Raw genomic sequence first — 14,435 nt, 5'->3', positions numbered from 1 at the left:
GAGTACTCCTACGGGTCATTACATTCTCGAATCGTACAAGCGTATTTGATCGACGCGCCGTCGCGCCTCCCGCACCATCGAACCCCGTTTATCGAACTGTAACGAGACTTCGACGTCTCTCGTATACTTCGACTTCGCGATTCGGTTATTTAAGGAGAAGCGAAAGGGTGTCATGTGGCGAAACGTGGCACCGTGTACGTTTCCTTGAAGATAATATCTACTCGAGTAAGGGTGTTTCTACAAGAAGCTTTCATTTTTCTAACGATAGTATCTATAGAGTGGTGTCTTTTTCCAGGTGTGGAATTTCAAGTGTCAATTGTCAAATGTCAAATTTGATACACTGATCTTTCTAAAATCGGACTTTATCCGCCTCATACAATAGATATTCCTCAACAAACCAATGTGGTGCCGAAAGTCAGACGACGAGGTAGACACCACGTCAAGAGGTTTAGACATCCGATGTGTTTAGATTATAAGATACAGCATAGAATGTTTAGTTTCAAGGGATTGCTTGTATGAATGTATGTGTGGATGTCCAGAGAATGAGCTTGGCTGCATTTTTCTTTAACGCAGTCAAGCAGACGAATGCGAAGCGTGAATGAGGAAACTTCGGTCTGCAAGGTGCGACGAAGTATTAAATAATTGTGTTTTTATTAAGACCTGCAAGGAGCGGTCAAGCTTCGCGTCATATAATATAATTTTACATCTATATTTTATTAAATATACTTACATCCTGTTTTTCTTTTATCGCGAGTTGTGTCAGTCATTTTTCCCACCACACCAATGATTCAACCGTTATTAATATTCAAGTTTCTAAAATCTCATCGCTTATCGTCATAAATCATATATCGTTTCTAGTACACTAACATGTATACTATACTTATATATTAGGTGGACTGGAAAGTAATGTCGTTTTTTGAATTTGAAATACTTGTTTATCACTCACTAGCTCATTGATTTTTATCGATCTGGCATTCAAAATTTTTACACGGCAAAATTTTTTCAATGGCAAAAGGCTGTTGATAACGAGGGCGATTACATAATTGATCAAAACAAGGAATTTATTAAAAATTTGTTTGAATTTAATGTAAAATAAACGACATTACTTTCCAGTCCACCTAATAGTAATTGTATCTAGGTTTAAGTTTTGTGTAATACTGTAATGTATCTAAGGTTAAGTTTGCTTAATTCCGCAAAGTGTCCGGTTTATTTAATTACGACGTACTTGTTAATATGCTTTGGAATGAGCATATTGCTAATAATCCCGTAGGGAGTTCAATAGCGTAATAAATAAAAAAATAAAATTTGATGCACATAGAAATGATACAATGTAATTTTCCAACGTAGAGATTTCGTTACTTGGATGTTGGAACAATGACATCACTGTAATGTAAATTATACGGTGAGTTGTCATAATAAGACAAGTATCGTTGACTGTAAAAGTACCCCGTAGTCTATATTAATCCACCTTACCCTATCAAGCATGCAAGTATCAACCTGGATTAGCCCGCATTTCATACGTACTTGATCAGATACTTCCACGAAATTGTCGATGCATAGTTGATACTTCCTTCAAAGTATCGATGACCATTATATACTTCCTCGAATGTATCATTAGGTTTACCTACACGCCAAGGTAATTTGTCTTCGAAGAATGTATATTGTACATGCATCTAAAATAGGTCTAAAAGAGGCTAATTTACCCGTCAATAAATGAATAAATAAATAATTTAATTTTCATTGCGAATTAAGATTAGATACTTTTTTAAATTTAATATAATCACGCAATACTTTTGCTTTTAATTTACGATAAATCCTAACTGTAATAATTTACCCATGAATAAATGAATAAATAAATAATCTAATTCCCATTACGAATTAAGATTAGCTACTTTTTAAATTTAATATAATCACGTACTACTTTTGCTTTCAATTTACGATAAATCTTAACTGTAATAATTTACCCATGAATAAATAAATAAATAATTAAATCCTTAATCCAAATCAAGTTTAAGATACTTTTCAGGCTTAAGGGGGTATTCTAACTTAAAACTTTCAAAATATCAACTCTTTTTTGGATTTTCTCAAAGCGTAGATCTTTAAACATATATCGTGCCGAAGGATTTTGTTGAATTCAGAAAATTGATGAAGTTAGAGGTATCTAAAGAGAACTATGTCTCAGAAACGACGTTATCATCAGCAGTTCATTTGGATACTGCGTTTTAAATTTCTTTGTAGTGTTTACTACAATTTCTTCGTTGGTAACGCGTAAAATGTGCAAAAGTAACATTCAGTTTCAAGAAGTAAGTAAGCAAGGATTAGGTTTTGAATCGTAATCGCAGGTATACAAATTTGGTATGCAAAACTTTCCCTCCAAAACAAAGCGATTTCTTCGTAATCATATTTTTTAAATGGTTGCCATGATATCTCGAGTTCTAGTTGACCTAACGACCGCAAATGTGGAATGAATCTTCAGCACATGAACCTTTATCGTTCGAACCAAAGTTTTCGAAATCTGATTATTCTAAATATTTTTGTATTCTTAATATCTTTTTTAATAGATTATTCTATTATTTCTTTTTCCACAGCCAAATGTTTAAAATGTAAATAAATACGTGTGCATAACCCTTCATAAAAATTCCTTATAGATTAAAAAGACTAAAACACCTCCTTGATGTACTCGCAATCTCCACTGCCTCAGCATTCCTCCACGAACAAACTGACCAGTTCGAAGCAAGGAACACTCGCAAAAGCAGATTACATAATCGTACGGTGCCTTCCCGAGAATGTTCGTATAAATTCGCTCAAACGACGGGAGATAACAGCCGCGAACCATAGCCGTCAAAGAAGAAGGACTTTAATTGCAAAACCGAACCTCGAAAAGCCTTGCCAATTCTCCGGGGAAACGTCTCCGCCGGGAGCGACGTTCGATTCGCTTCCATTATCTAGCGACCGCCAACTTCGGTGGTGTAAGCCAAGAATTCAACAAACCGATCGAGGCGAATCGATTTCCGATCGGGTGTCGCGAGTGCCTTCGTCACGATCCGATCAGGAATTGTTTCGACCGCGTGGTTGCATTGTTTCCCGATCCAAGGCATTGTTTTCTGTCGCGAGTTTATCGACATCAATCATTGGAACCGCTATCGCCAATTCTGCCCGTTCGTGTGTACTAGGTATGCGTATTAACCCTCTCGTGTCTTCGCCTACGTTATAGTAATTGTTTCTTTTTAAATGCATATCTACAGTGAGGCGGAAAACTAAACCAATCGTACAAATTTTTAAGAAAAGTATTTGTTATTGTGGAAATAAATCATGACGAAGAAAGAACAACGTTGATCGTTCTTTGTTTGTTGTGTTAGGACGCTTACTCTGTTTAATAAAATAGGTTCATTTATATAGTTTAATTATTTAATTAAATAGTCTGAAGAAACTTAAACTATTTTATTAAAAGGTGCAAGTTTCCTGAGACTAAAGATAAATAATGATCAACATTGTTTTTTTTTTTCAATCGTGACCTATTTCAACGAGAATAAATATTTTTGGTAAACATTTATGTGATCGGTTCAGTTTTGCTCCTCGCTGTATACCAACTTGTTTTTCTGGTAAAAATTATTGAATTATGTAAGAGAGGTATCTATACTTGACACATTATGCGAAAACCAAATAGATGTTATCAGTAGATTGTGAGACTCTGTTTATTATTTGGATGTAATGTAGTTGAAAAATAAATTGTTTGGTCTTTAAAAATGAGAATAGTAAAACCATTACTGGAATATTTGATCTATTTAAGAAAATTTTAATCGATAGATTGATCGACGATTTAATTGAATTGATAACAATCTCATTTACGATATTTGTACTCTGTGTGCTTTCGAACACGGATCCTTTTCCACAAATATGTATTAGAATGCCCCCCCCCCCCGCGGGTCAAAAACTGAAATGGTTCAAAAAGTAGTTTTTTGCACCGATCTCGGTGAGTATATCATTTCCAATGTATTTATTTTAAACGTCGAGAAACATCATAGCATCACACCCGAAATCTACTGTCTGAGTAGGTTTATGGTAGTTTTTGACGAGGGCTGCAATACTGAATACTATTAATGTATGTACTGTCTACACGGAAATACTGTCTGAGTGGATTTGTGGTAGTTTCTGATGGGTTTGACAAACCCTTGGGTCGGGTAAAAAACTGATGTTCCTCCACAGAAAAGAAAAAGTTGGAAATGACGTATTCACCGAGATCGGTGCAAAACACCACTCAATCCAAATTATAATAAACCTTAATAACTGACTAAAAATATATATTATTACTTCTTCGATATTAAAAATGGTACTAAGTCCATTTCATAAAACGGCACACAATTGCAGAACTGCACACAAAAGTTTGAAGACGGTAATTTGACCGGTCGTGTTTGTATTAGTATCAAGCATTTTATTTAAAATGTTCAATTCCCATTGTTTCGTTCTTGTATTAAAAAATCGTTCTAGACATCTACCTAATTTTCAAAATACTTCATCAATTAAACTGAAATACTCGGATTGGTCGAATGAATTAAAATTAATCTAAAAGCTTGTAAAAAGAGTAACACGAAGAGCAAGTCCAAGGGAAATGTACCAAAACCTCGCAACACTCGATATCAGCTTCTCCTTTAGAGAAGACCACGGCGTCCACGTAGCCTCTTACCTTGGGAAAACATTACAAGCGCTTGTTCACCCGCCAGAAAAAGAATGAAACCGCGGAAGGAAGATGAAAAGGAAACCTCCTTTCGCCCATTCATCCGAGCGTTACGTCTATTCCTCGAAAAGGAGCCTCCGAGAGCTTGGTAACTCAACACCTTGATGGATCAAAGTAGCCAGTAACGTTGTTAAAGAAACGAATGGCTGGGCCCGTGGTAGCTGGGTTGATTCCGATAGCGTTCGCCTCCACCTGCGGACAAAAGATATCCAGGGACACGTGTAAATTCTTACCTCGCCGGAAGCCACGGCCTCGCCAGGTATGAAGAGCTCCGGATAAACGTTGTCGAGGTACCATTTGAACGACTTGCAGCCCAGCTTCTTCCTCAGGGCCTTTCGATCCGATACGTCGCCGTAGTTGCCCTATAAATTGTGAAATCGTGAGTCCAGAAATTTTAGGGTTGCTGAATTTAGGGGTGCTGAGTGTGATATGTAGCGATGGGATTAAGTATAGTACAAGTGGTATAGTACAAGTGGTATAGTACAGTCGGTTGTGTTGGACGAGTATACTCGTCATGGAGAAATAGCAGTATTTCATGCAATGGCGAGTATACTCGTCACGCGTAAAATTTAGTTAATTTAGTTTTTCGTTTAATATGTGTGTAATATATGTTTATGTTAACTAAATAAGTAAATATTAGTAATAAAATTGTCGATTTTATAAAATAAACCCCTCTTTTTTATCCAATATTTTAACAGCGACACTTACTCTGTGATTGCTCATGAATCATTTTTTTTTTGACTTCTATTGGTCACTTATTATTTGAACGAAACTTTGCCCATTTCTTCTTCAGAAATACAATTAAGAGAAAGAGTTCTGTGATTTAAAAGGTATTTTTTGTATGATGAAAAATACATTGTCAGGAATACATTGTCAAGACACTTGACTCGAAAACAATTACTATGAGTAATATCGTAGATGTCATAGAGAAAAATTAACAGTAAAATAAAAGTAAAATCGATTATTAATAAATATAAGTACAGTTTAATAAGTGACATAATCTAATAGAATGAAATGAGATATTTAAATTTAAATAAATTTAATTAATAAAATGAATTCATATAGTCTAAGTATCAATAGTGAAATATTAAACACCGAATGAGTAATCATGTCTGTTATTACTTTTATGACCACAAACATGCTTCCTTTCTTTCACCTAGATATTGGAAAAATAAATAGAAATCAAAGTATTATTTAAAATACATTATTAAAGTTATACAATAAGATGAATATAAATTGGCGATCCTAACTTTGAAATAATCCAAACTTGTACACTATATTACATGTACGAGATGGACAGGTATTTTTGTGTTTAACAGTACAGTTTAATCCTGACGAAGTTTGAAACTCCATCTCGAACACTTAGCAAGTGCAACAAATGTAACCTTATCTCTTAGGGGTAGTATTCGAGCCCGTGAACTAAACCTTGGGTATTGAACTTCACTGGGTTTCGTGAGTACATAGTGAACTTGATCCCATCACTAGCGATACGAGAATGTCGTTTCCGGGAGCTCGGATTTAAAGACGCGGAGGAGGATAAGAGATATAATCGTAAAAAGAAAGGAAATGGGGAACCGAGGAAAGGAACGAATGGCGTGAACAAGTACACGGAACCATTCGTAGACTCCAGTTTAGAGTCCCAAAATGTCATAATGGAGATTTTGTCGAGGGTGAAAGGAAGACTGGGGAATCTTGGACATTTTAATAGTTTAAAATAGCAAGAGAGTAATGTGCTACAACTGCATGATTTTTAATATAAATATTAACGAGATAATCTGATAATTTCAGATAAAAAATTTTTTTTAAGATTCTCTTCATAGAATTCTCTTTATACATTGAAATATTCACTATATATGCTATTATTTATAAATATTTCATAAATTCCAAAATTCATAATTGTATATATGTAAAAATTCAGTATAGTCTTGTACTCAAAAGAGAATTCTTTTTTTTTAGAAGAATTTATTATGAATTTATTAAATGACCAAAAGTTTTCTTAAAATATTCTCAAAGTTAACAAAATTTTATTTAATAAATTCTTCTATTTTAAAATAAATCCCGAGAAACATTTAATATTTGACCTTCTAATTTGGCTTCCCCCCATAAGAACTTGTCAAACTCGCAACTTCAAAATTTACCATTTAATAAAATCTGAAATCGTCAAATCATTAAAATTTAAACAAACACCATTGTACACTTTTTATTAGATAAAACTGTTGATTCCCTGTAAAGTTACTATTCAAACCACGCAAACAATCCGTGTTAGATCAGATCTTGGACACTGTGGTGAACACTACACCAGTCCCTGACGTAAAAGACGCTCGAGAAAAGATCCTGGTACAAGAAATACACCTCGTTCAAGGTGCTCTGTAATTCGACGTGTGTGAAAACGATTTATTCCTATCCTATCGCTCTCCTTCCACGATGGAATCCTGCGCTATCCTGCGCTATGAGGACAAGCTGCCAGGATAAAGGATAGATCGTTACGGTCGCGAATAAAAGTGGAAGCTCTCGAGGAAGCCAGGACACGCGAGCGATCCCTAAGAGTACTTGGCACATTTATAGCCCCCCCCAACCCCCCGTTTTTTACGGCGAGTCGCGGTCTACGGTGCTCTCCATCATCGGACTCGGTTATCGTCATCCCTTATCGTAAACTGCTTCTGAGCAACGTGCGCCTCGGCATGGCTCAATAAAATCGCACGCAAATGAAAAAAATGAGTTCTCAGCCGGCACTCGTCGGAACACTTCAGTGCACCGCGGGAACGGAATTAAGAGACACTTAAGGTACAACGGAAAAATACTGTTATTACCGATGCTGCTCGCGTGGGTGGTTTAAGACCTGGAACGAGGCGAATCGGACTGGTGTTCCCTGTAATTAGGCTCCATTTCTGACTGCTGAAATTTCATCTCCAATTACTCACGCACTTCCGAGTGAATGATGGCTCGCCGTTTTCTGCTGAGAGCTTTTAAAAATCGAATGAAGGTGTACGTGAATGAAACGATTGATTGTTAATTGCGATCGGTTGATTTTTATATTGTTTTGTATATGAATCTTTATATATATATATATATTAGATGGACTGGAAAATAATGTCGTTTCTGCAATTTTAAATATTTGTTTTTTCACTTATCAGCTCATTGATTTTTATCGATCTGGCATTGAAAATTTGCACACTAGATGCCAAAAGGCTGTTGATAACGAGGATGATTACATATTTGCTTTAAAATAGAAATTTATTAAAAATTCGTTCGAATTTAATGTAAACGAAAGGACATTACTTTCCAGTCTACCTAATATATTGCCGCCTTCACCAAAAACGAACCCAAGCCGGAATTAAACATTTTTAATTTTGCGTCGCCTCCCTAAAAGGTTGCATTGTGTTTAATATGCTGTATTTAATAATTTACTCACTTTACCGCTTTCTCTACTATGTGAATTCTATTTTATATTTCAAAAAACAAACAATTCCTTCACATTTTATACACGGCGTCCAATGATTGGACGACAACGGTTGAACGATTAAAAAAGGAACGATTGTACGTACAAAAGTGGATAAAAAAAAGTGGAATAAAATTTTATTCTGCGAATCTCCGAGGAAATCAATCTTGAAGATATGTGGGACATGCGAGTACTTGACTGATAAGTCTACACTTTAAAAATCTCTCCGAACTTCCCTCTCATGTTTATACGCGCAGCATATAGAGTTAATTAGAAGGAAATAGTATCTCTGGGTATGAATTATTACGCGCAAATGCAAGAGAACGCTAAACCGATTAAATCAAGTGCCCCCAAAAAAATTTAACATTCATTTTCTGGAATACAGAGCCTGGAAGGAAAAAGTTTTACTCCATGTTTTTGGCTTACTTTTCAACGCAGAGACATTTTCTAATTTAAGTAGTCCAGTTAAATTTATGAATTAATTAATAAACTATTAATTCTAGGATAGATGTACTATAATACCTTCACTCAAAATACCAATAAAACTAAATAAAAGACAAACTTGTAATAATTGTATACAATTTTCAATAAAACTTCAATAACTCCATTCTGACCAACCCATTTATAAAACCTGAAGCACTCGCACGTAAATCAACTGTAGTCAACAAACCTGCCCCTCCCTAAAATTCCTATTTCTATTTACACAAAGTTCTCGCGTCAATCCTAGGCTCGAAAACAACACAATCGGTCACAGATGTCCCAGAGCTAACGAACGTGTACCTCACGCGCCACTACATTCCCGATTCTGTTATCACTAGTCTGCGTTATGTTTATACAAATTCGTGTTTTTACAGATACAAAAAAAAAAAAAGAATTGAATCATAAATAAAAGCGTATCTTATCTTCCAAAAGATCTATAATGCTAAAAAAGAAATATTATTGTTGATACGTTTTGTAGTTTTGCACTTGCGCAAATTCTCCTGGATTTTTCCATATCTCCATTTGCAATAAATGCAAAAATATTCGCAGTCTGGTTATCACTTACTGGCAATCAACGTTCCCGACACGGATCGTGCGTTATTTCAACTTGAAATTTTCAACTTGATCCACCGGTAAACTAGGAGAAGCAAGATAGGGGCGACGAACCGAGAGAGAGGAAAAGTCGAAGAGTTTCGCGAAAAAGGTTCCTCAACCGGTTGAGTAGGAGCGCTCACCTTGTCGTGACCTATCCTCTGGTAGTAGTACTTGGCATACTCGTCCAACCACACTTCGCTCAGCCTTATGCTGTTCCTCTTGAGCACGTTCACGCCGCTACGCCACTTGTACGGCGAACGTTTCCGGAAGATGTGGCCCACGTGCGAGCACGGCACGATCTCCAGAGTACCTAAACCCACCAGTCGAATTTCACTCGTGTATACACAGCAACGTGGGAAAGGCTGATTGGGCGGGCAGGAGGAAGGGGAGAGATCTATTTCGCGGAAACCAACTATATACCTGGAACTGCTTCGAGCTCTAAGCGAGACCCCACCCTCGACGGGTCTAACGTGTTGTTGACATGACCAGGCCACAGAGGGTAAACAAGAACGACGCAACTACATGGGTTGGGCCAAAAGTATCTCACTTTCCAAATCAGCAAAAACAAGTTGCGTAATATTTAGAGCGAAAAGGAAAATTTAATTTATTGACGAATGGGAAGTGTTTCTTTCTTATTAGTGAAGGCTTTTCTTGTCTTTAATTACTTTGTTTACGGTCACATCGACTACACGGTTATTAGTGACTACGTTGATATCTACAATTCAATTACAATTTATTCATTATTTCATATTTCGTTAATATATCTACTAGTTTGAGAAACTCGTTTCTATTGTTGAGAATCGTCTGCATATGATTTGAAAGTTTATATTCTACTCGATCATGCTGCATTTCTTGACATTTAGCGAAGCCTTGTTGAATGTATTTTTATTTATATACAATCAACGTTTTGATCATTATGTTTTACTCTTCAGGATATACCTTATGAAAGATTTTGATGGTTTTTTATAAGTATAACTCATAATTAGTGTGAAAGCCGGAAATGGGGAGTAGCTGAGACGATTCTGAACAACAATTTCCTTTGCAAAAATGTCGGAATTATTAACGAAAAGCCATCGACCAATCACAGCGCCCGATTAGCGCGCGCATAGCCGCGAGAGCATAGGCTCGAGCTGCGATTGGCTGCCTATCAACTGAGAGCACGCTGCTCGGATGCTGTGATTGGTCGATGGTTTTTCATTCTTAATTTAAAAACAAAGACCCATCCGACATTTTTGCAAAGGAAATTGTAGCTCAGAATCGTCTCAGCTATCTCCCATTTCCGGCTCTTACACTAATTATAGGACATATATCTTGTATCTTGTATAGATATGGTTTGCTGTATATTTTATTTGTGCATACAGTGAGTGTAGAATTTATTCGTACACCGATTAATTTCCCAAAACATTTTTGTGTGAAATTGTAGTTTATTAACTTCATATTTTATAATCGATGATATTCTACATATTCTCGGAAATATCTAGAACAGATATAGTCATTTTGTTTTGAAACAGCAATTACTGGTTTGTATAATTTGCGAAATTAACAAGGAATATGTAACGGAAGCTCGAATAAATTGAAGGAAGAATGAACGGTGTTCTACTGTTGCCTTTTAAAGGATTCCGTGGTTCAACGAGGAGGATTTTCAAGGAGAAATTCTATTTCGCTCGTTTCTGTCAATTTCTCAGTACCAGGTTTCCCAGCCAATGGAACTCACCTCCGCACATCCAGGTCTTGAACGAAAGCTCGAGATTTTCGCCACCCCAAATGTCGAAACCACTGTCGTACGTGCCGAGGCGCTCGAAGAATGCCCGATCTATCGAGAAGAGACCACCAGCCATGGTTGGTGACCACACGGGCTCCGCGGGATTCTTGTGCCTCTTTTTCTCCCTGTCCGGAACCGCATGCCAGTTGAACTGATACAAAAACCAAGAAAAACCGTGAGAATGTCGCAGAGAGAACGGGGAACTCTGAACATTTTTCTGGGGACATTAATTTCGAATGTACATATTTGCTTAAAGGTTTCAGAGATAGGAAATTTGCTGGTCCCTTGAACGGTATAGAAACGATCTATATTTGAAATTTAATTCTCTGGCCTGTGTAGAACACGTCATTCTGAATAAATAGTTTACGCGAGGCGTTTGATTTAATTCACTAAATTAAGTACATATTGGATTTATATTCATATAATTCAATGAATTCTAATATTTTCAGTGAAACCATTCAAAGAATGTAAATTTGCTGGTTCTATGAACAGTATAGAAATGATTTATTAGAAAGTTAATTCTCTGGCCTGTGTAGAAGACCTGCTTCAGGAAAAAGAAATACTTTACGTAAGGCATTTGAATTGATTTTCTAAATTAACTACACGCTGGATTTATATTTATCTAATTCGATGAATTGTAATATTGTAGGTGAAAGGATTCAGAAAATGTACATTTGTTTTCTGTAGTTACTTCCAGGTTCTCTATTTACAATAATTTGGACGCTAAACAAGCAAGTATGTGCTAATACCTTTGGAAAAATCCACTTCGCGTATATATGTTTCGTTTAATCCAAAAAATGCATATGCAAGAATCTCTATTTTAAAATTCCTTCCTTACACAATATACTCCTCTCTCCACACTTCAGTTACTTCCAGACACCGTTGCACGAAATAAAAATTCAAATGTCGTCCTCGACAGTTACTTCCCCATTTCCATTTTAAAATAAACATTTCCCAAGGTCTACTTATATAATTAAAAATTCCCTTAAATCGAATCTTTGTCAAAACGATTTCAACCGCCTTCCCAAAAATAATTTCCCACGAAAATGTCCTTCGCGTCAACGAGAGCCATAGCGAAATGCGTATAACTCGATTCGAACAGCAACCGCACGAATTCCTGTCATAGCTTAGTATGGAACCGCTCCCTGTATCAGGAATTATTTTCTAATAGCAGACAGAACCCAGCGAAATAACGACGAAGGAATTTCGCTTACCTGGAGATTCCAATCGAACCCGCCGACGTTCACGCCGCCGGAATCCCTCCAGTGATATTCCAGCGTGGTGTCGTCGATGACGTCGATTACAGGACAGACGACTGTCGTCGGATCGCGAGCGATCCGATCCAGAAGTGGTTCCAACCAACCCTCGGTACATTCGCAGTGGCTGTCCAAATATGTGAGGACTGGTGCCTTCGCTGCTGCCGCTCCCAACAAACGTGCTCTAATAAGTCCCTCGCGTTTTTGCGCCCTAATGATCTGAACCTTCGGGTAGTTCATCATGTAGTCCTCGAGCTGGCGCTGGAGGTGCGCTGAAACGATAAAAATAGCAAATACTTCAATTACTTATGTTAGTTATCATTTAACACTTTTCGCTGAGGATGAAAATATGTGGTTGTTTTTATTATTTTTCAGCTTTCATTTTTTTTGTTCGGCAATCATTATATAAAATAAGTTACCACAAATGTATGTTTTTCAAAATAATCATATTGGAACATTTGTAAGAAATTTTTCATTAAAAAGATATCATAATTGCAGCTCCCAGCGAACGGCTACTTATTTTCGTCCGCAGTTAATGTGTTAACTTTCAACGTTTATAAACACTAACTCGGACAAAGACACGTTGATGGAATATAGGATAACCAAATCGTATTCAATAGCTTATGTAGTTTAACAAACTTAAAAATCGAGTTTTTGAAAAACGACGGATGGGAAGAATGTAGAATTACACCCTTCTCGAGTGTACTACAAATTATGGCCCACCCTGTATAAAGAATAATATACAGAAGGTAAAAGAAGGAAATAATTATATTAGGTAGACTGGAAAGTAATGTCGTTTATTTTACATTAAATTCAAACAAATTTTTAATAAATTCCTTTTTTTTAACCAATTATGTAATCTTGTTCAATGTAACGTATAATAAATTCTCGAATTATGCCGGAAGAAATGTAATTTCAAATTATTCCCTCCAATATTGTTTTCAAATTCCATTGTTTCTCAGTATCGTGTTAAAGAATGTAATACATAATACAACTACATTCTCGGGGTACAGAAGCACCTCGAGGGCGTACACGAAGACGAAACGTTGATTAAAACGAAGTACATGCACGTTTTCCCTTCAAATTCTGTTTACTTGTTATTATTACCGACCTGAAAATTCAATTATGAATTATTATTGATAAACACGATATTAATTAAACTGGATAGAAACAACCCATCACGATAGAAAACAAAGACTAAAATTTGTATTTCATAATTTACTATCCATAATATTATCACTAGACTGTCGATGTTTCTGAATTTACAGCAGAACTATTGAAACATGAATGAAAATGTTTGCAAATGAAATAAAGTAATTTTTGGAAAAAAATGTAACCGACTTCGAGAAACATTAAAATTGCACGAAAAAGTATGGAATAATTTGATGTTAATTCACATGAATACTCACCAGCTCTAGATATAATAGTAATAGTATAGAAAAGTATGAAATAATTTATATTTACTGCATTATTACTCACCAACTCCTGATGAATTTGATTGAATTATTAAATACAGCATATTAAATACAATGCAACCTTTTCGGAGGCGGTGCAAAATTTAAAATTACCTACATTCAAAATTACCAAACTTGGTTTAACTTTCTGTCGGAGGAACAAAAAATTATTAAGGTTATTAAAATTTGAGTTGAATGATTTTCTGCACCGATCTCGGTGAACACATCATTTCTAATTTTTTTTTCCAAGGAGGAACTCAGGTTAAAAATATATGAAATATCAATAGTAATTTAATTCAGGTCTCAATTTTTTTTCAGTACATGTGAAAATGTAAATTTGCATAAGCATCTGGTCTAGTTATCGCTACACTGCGGTTTTTCATGCATTTACAGAAAATTTAAATGTATAAGAAATTACGAAGTGCACACAGTATACAATAATATAAAAAACTATTGAAAGTAAAATTAATATTATAATATTAGCAAACTAAAATAAATTTCTACTTAGGTTGAATTTTTGTAGGCACGTTTGCAAAGATTTTATTTAGCATAAAGATTCGCAGTCTAGTTAGCACTATATTTTTTACATATTTATATTTATTTATTTTACTTTTTTATCATACATATTTCAGAATTTTCATACATGGATATTGATCTACTTCCTGATACTCGGAATTAAAGTGTTTTACAAGGCCATTGTCACTTACATTTAACG

At 35.6% G+C, this 14,435-nt stretch overlaps 1 protein-coding gene across 3 annotated transcripts in view; it reads right to left on the bottom strand.

The window, feature by feature from the left end:
* Window positions 1-12,853, bottom strand: part of LOC128880299 (putative polypeptide N-acetylgalactosaminyltransferase 9) — a 38,547-nt gene extending 25,694 nt beyond the window's left edge. For all 3 annotated transcript variants that reach the window (XM_054130228.1, XM_054130229.1, XM_054130231.1), the window contains exons 1-4: window positions 12,225-12,853; window positions 10,963-11,161; window positions 9,389-9,558; window positions 4,969-5,097 (exon numbers count right to left, since the gene is read on the bottom strand). In XM_054130228.1, the coding sequence (XP_053986203.1) occupies window positions 4,969-5,097; window positions 9,389-9,558; window positions 10,963-11,161; window positions 12,225-12,509 (783 nt within the window). In that variant the 5' untranslated portion in view covers window positions 12,510-12,853. The remainder of the gene's footprint in view (window positions 1-4,968; window positions 5,098-9,388; window positions 9,559-10,962; window positions 11,162-12,224) is intronic.
* Between the last annotated feature and the right edge of the window lie 1,582 nt (window positions 12,854-14,435).

This window comes from Hylaeus volcanicus, chromosome 7 (assembly GCF_026283585.1).
Source record: "Hylaeus volcanicus isolate JK05 chromosome 7, UHH_iyHylVolc1.0_haploid, whole genome shotgun sequence".
NCBI lineage: Eukaryota > Metazoa > Arthropoda > Insecta > Hymenoptera > Colletidae > Hylaeus > Hylaeus volcanicus.
The sequence above is the reverse complement of the archived record's forward strand: the minus strand, read 5'-3'. Positions and strand labels throughout refer to the sequence as shown.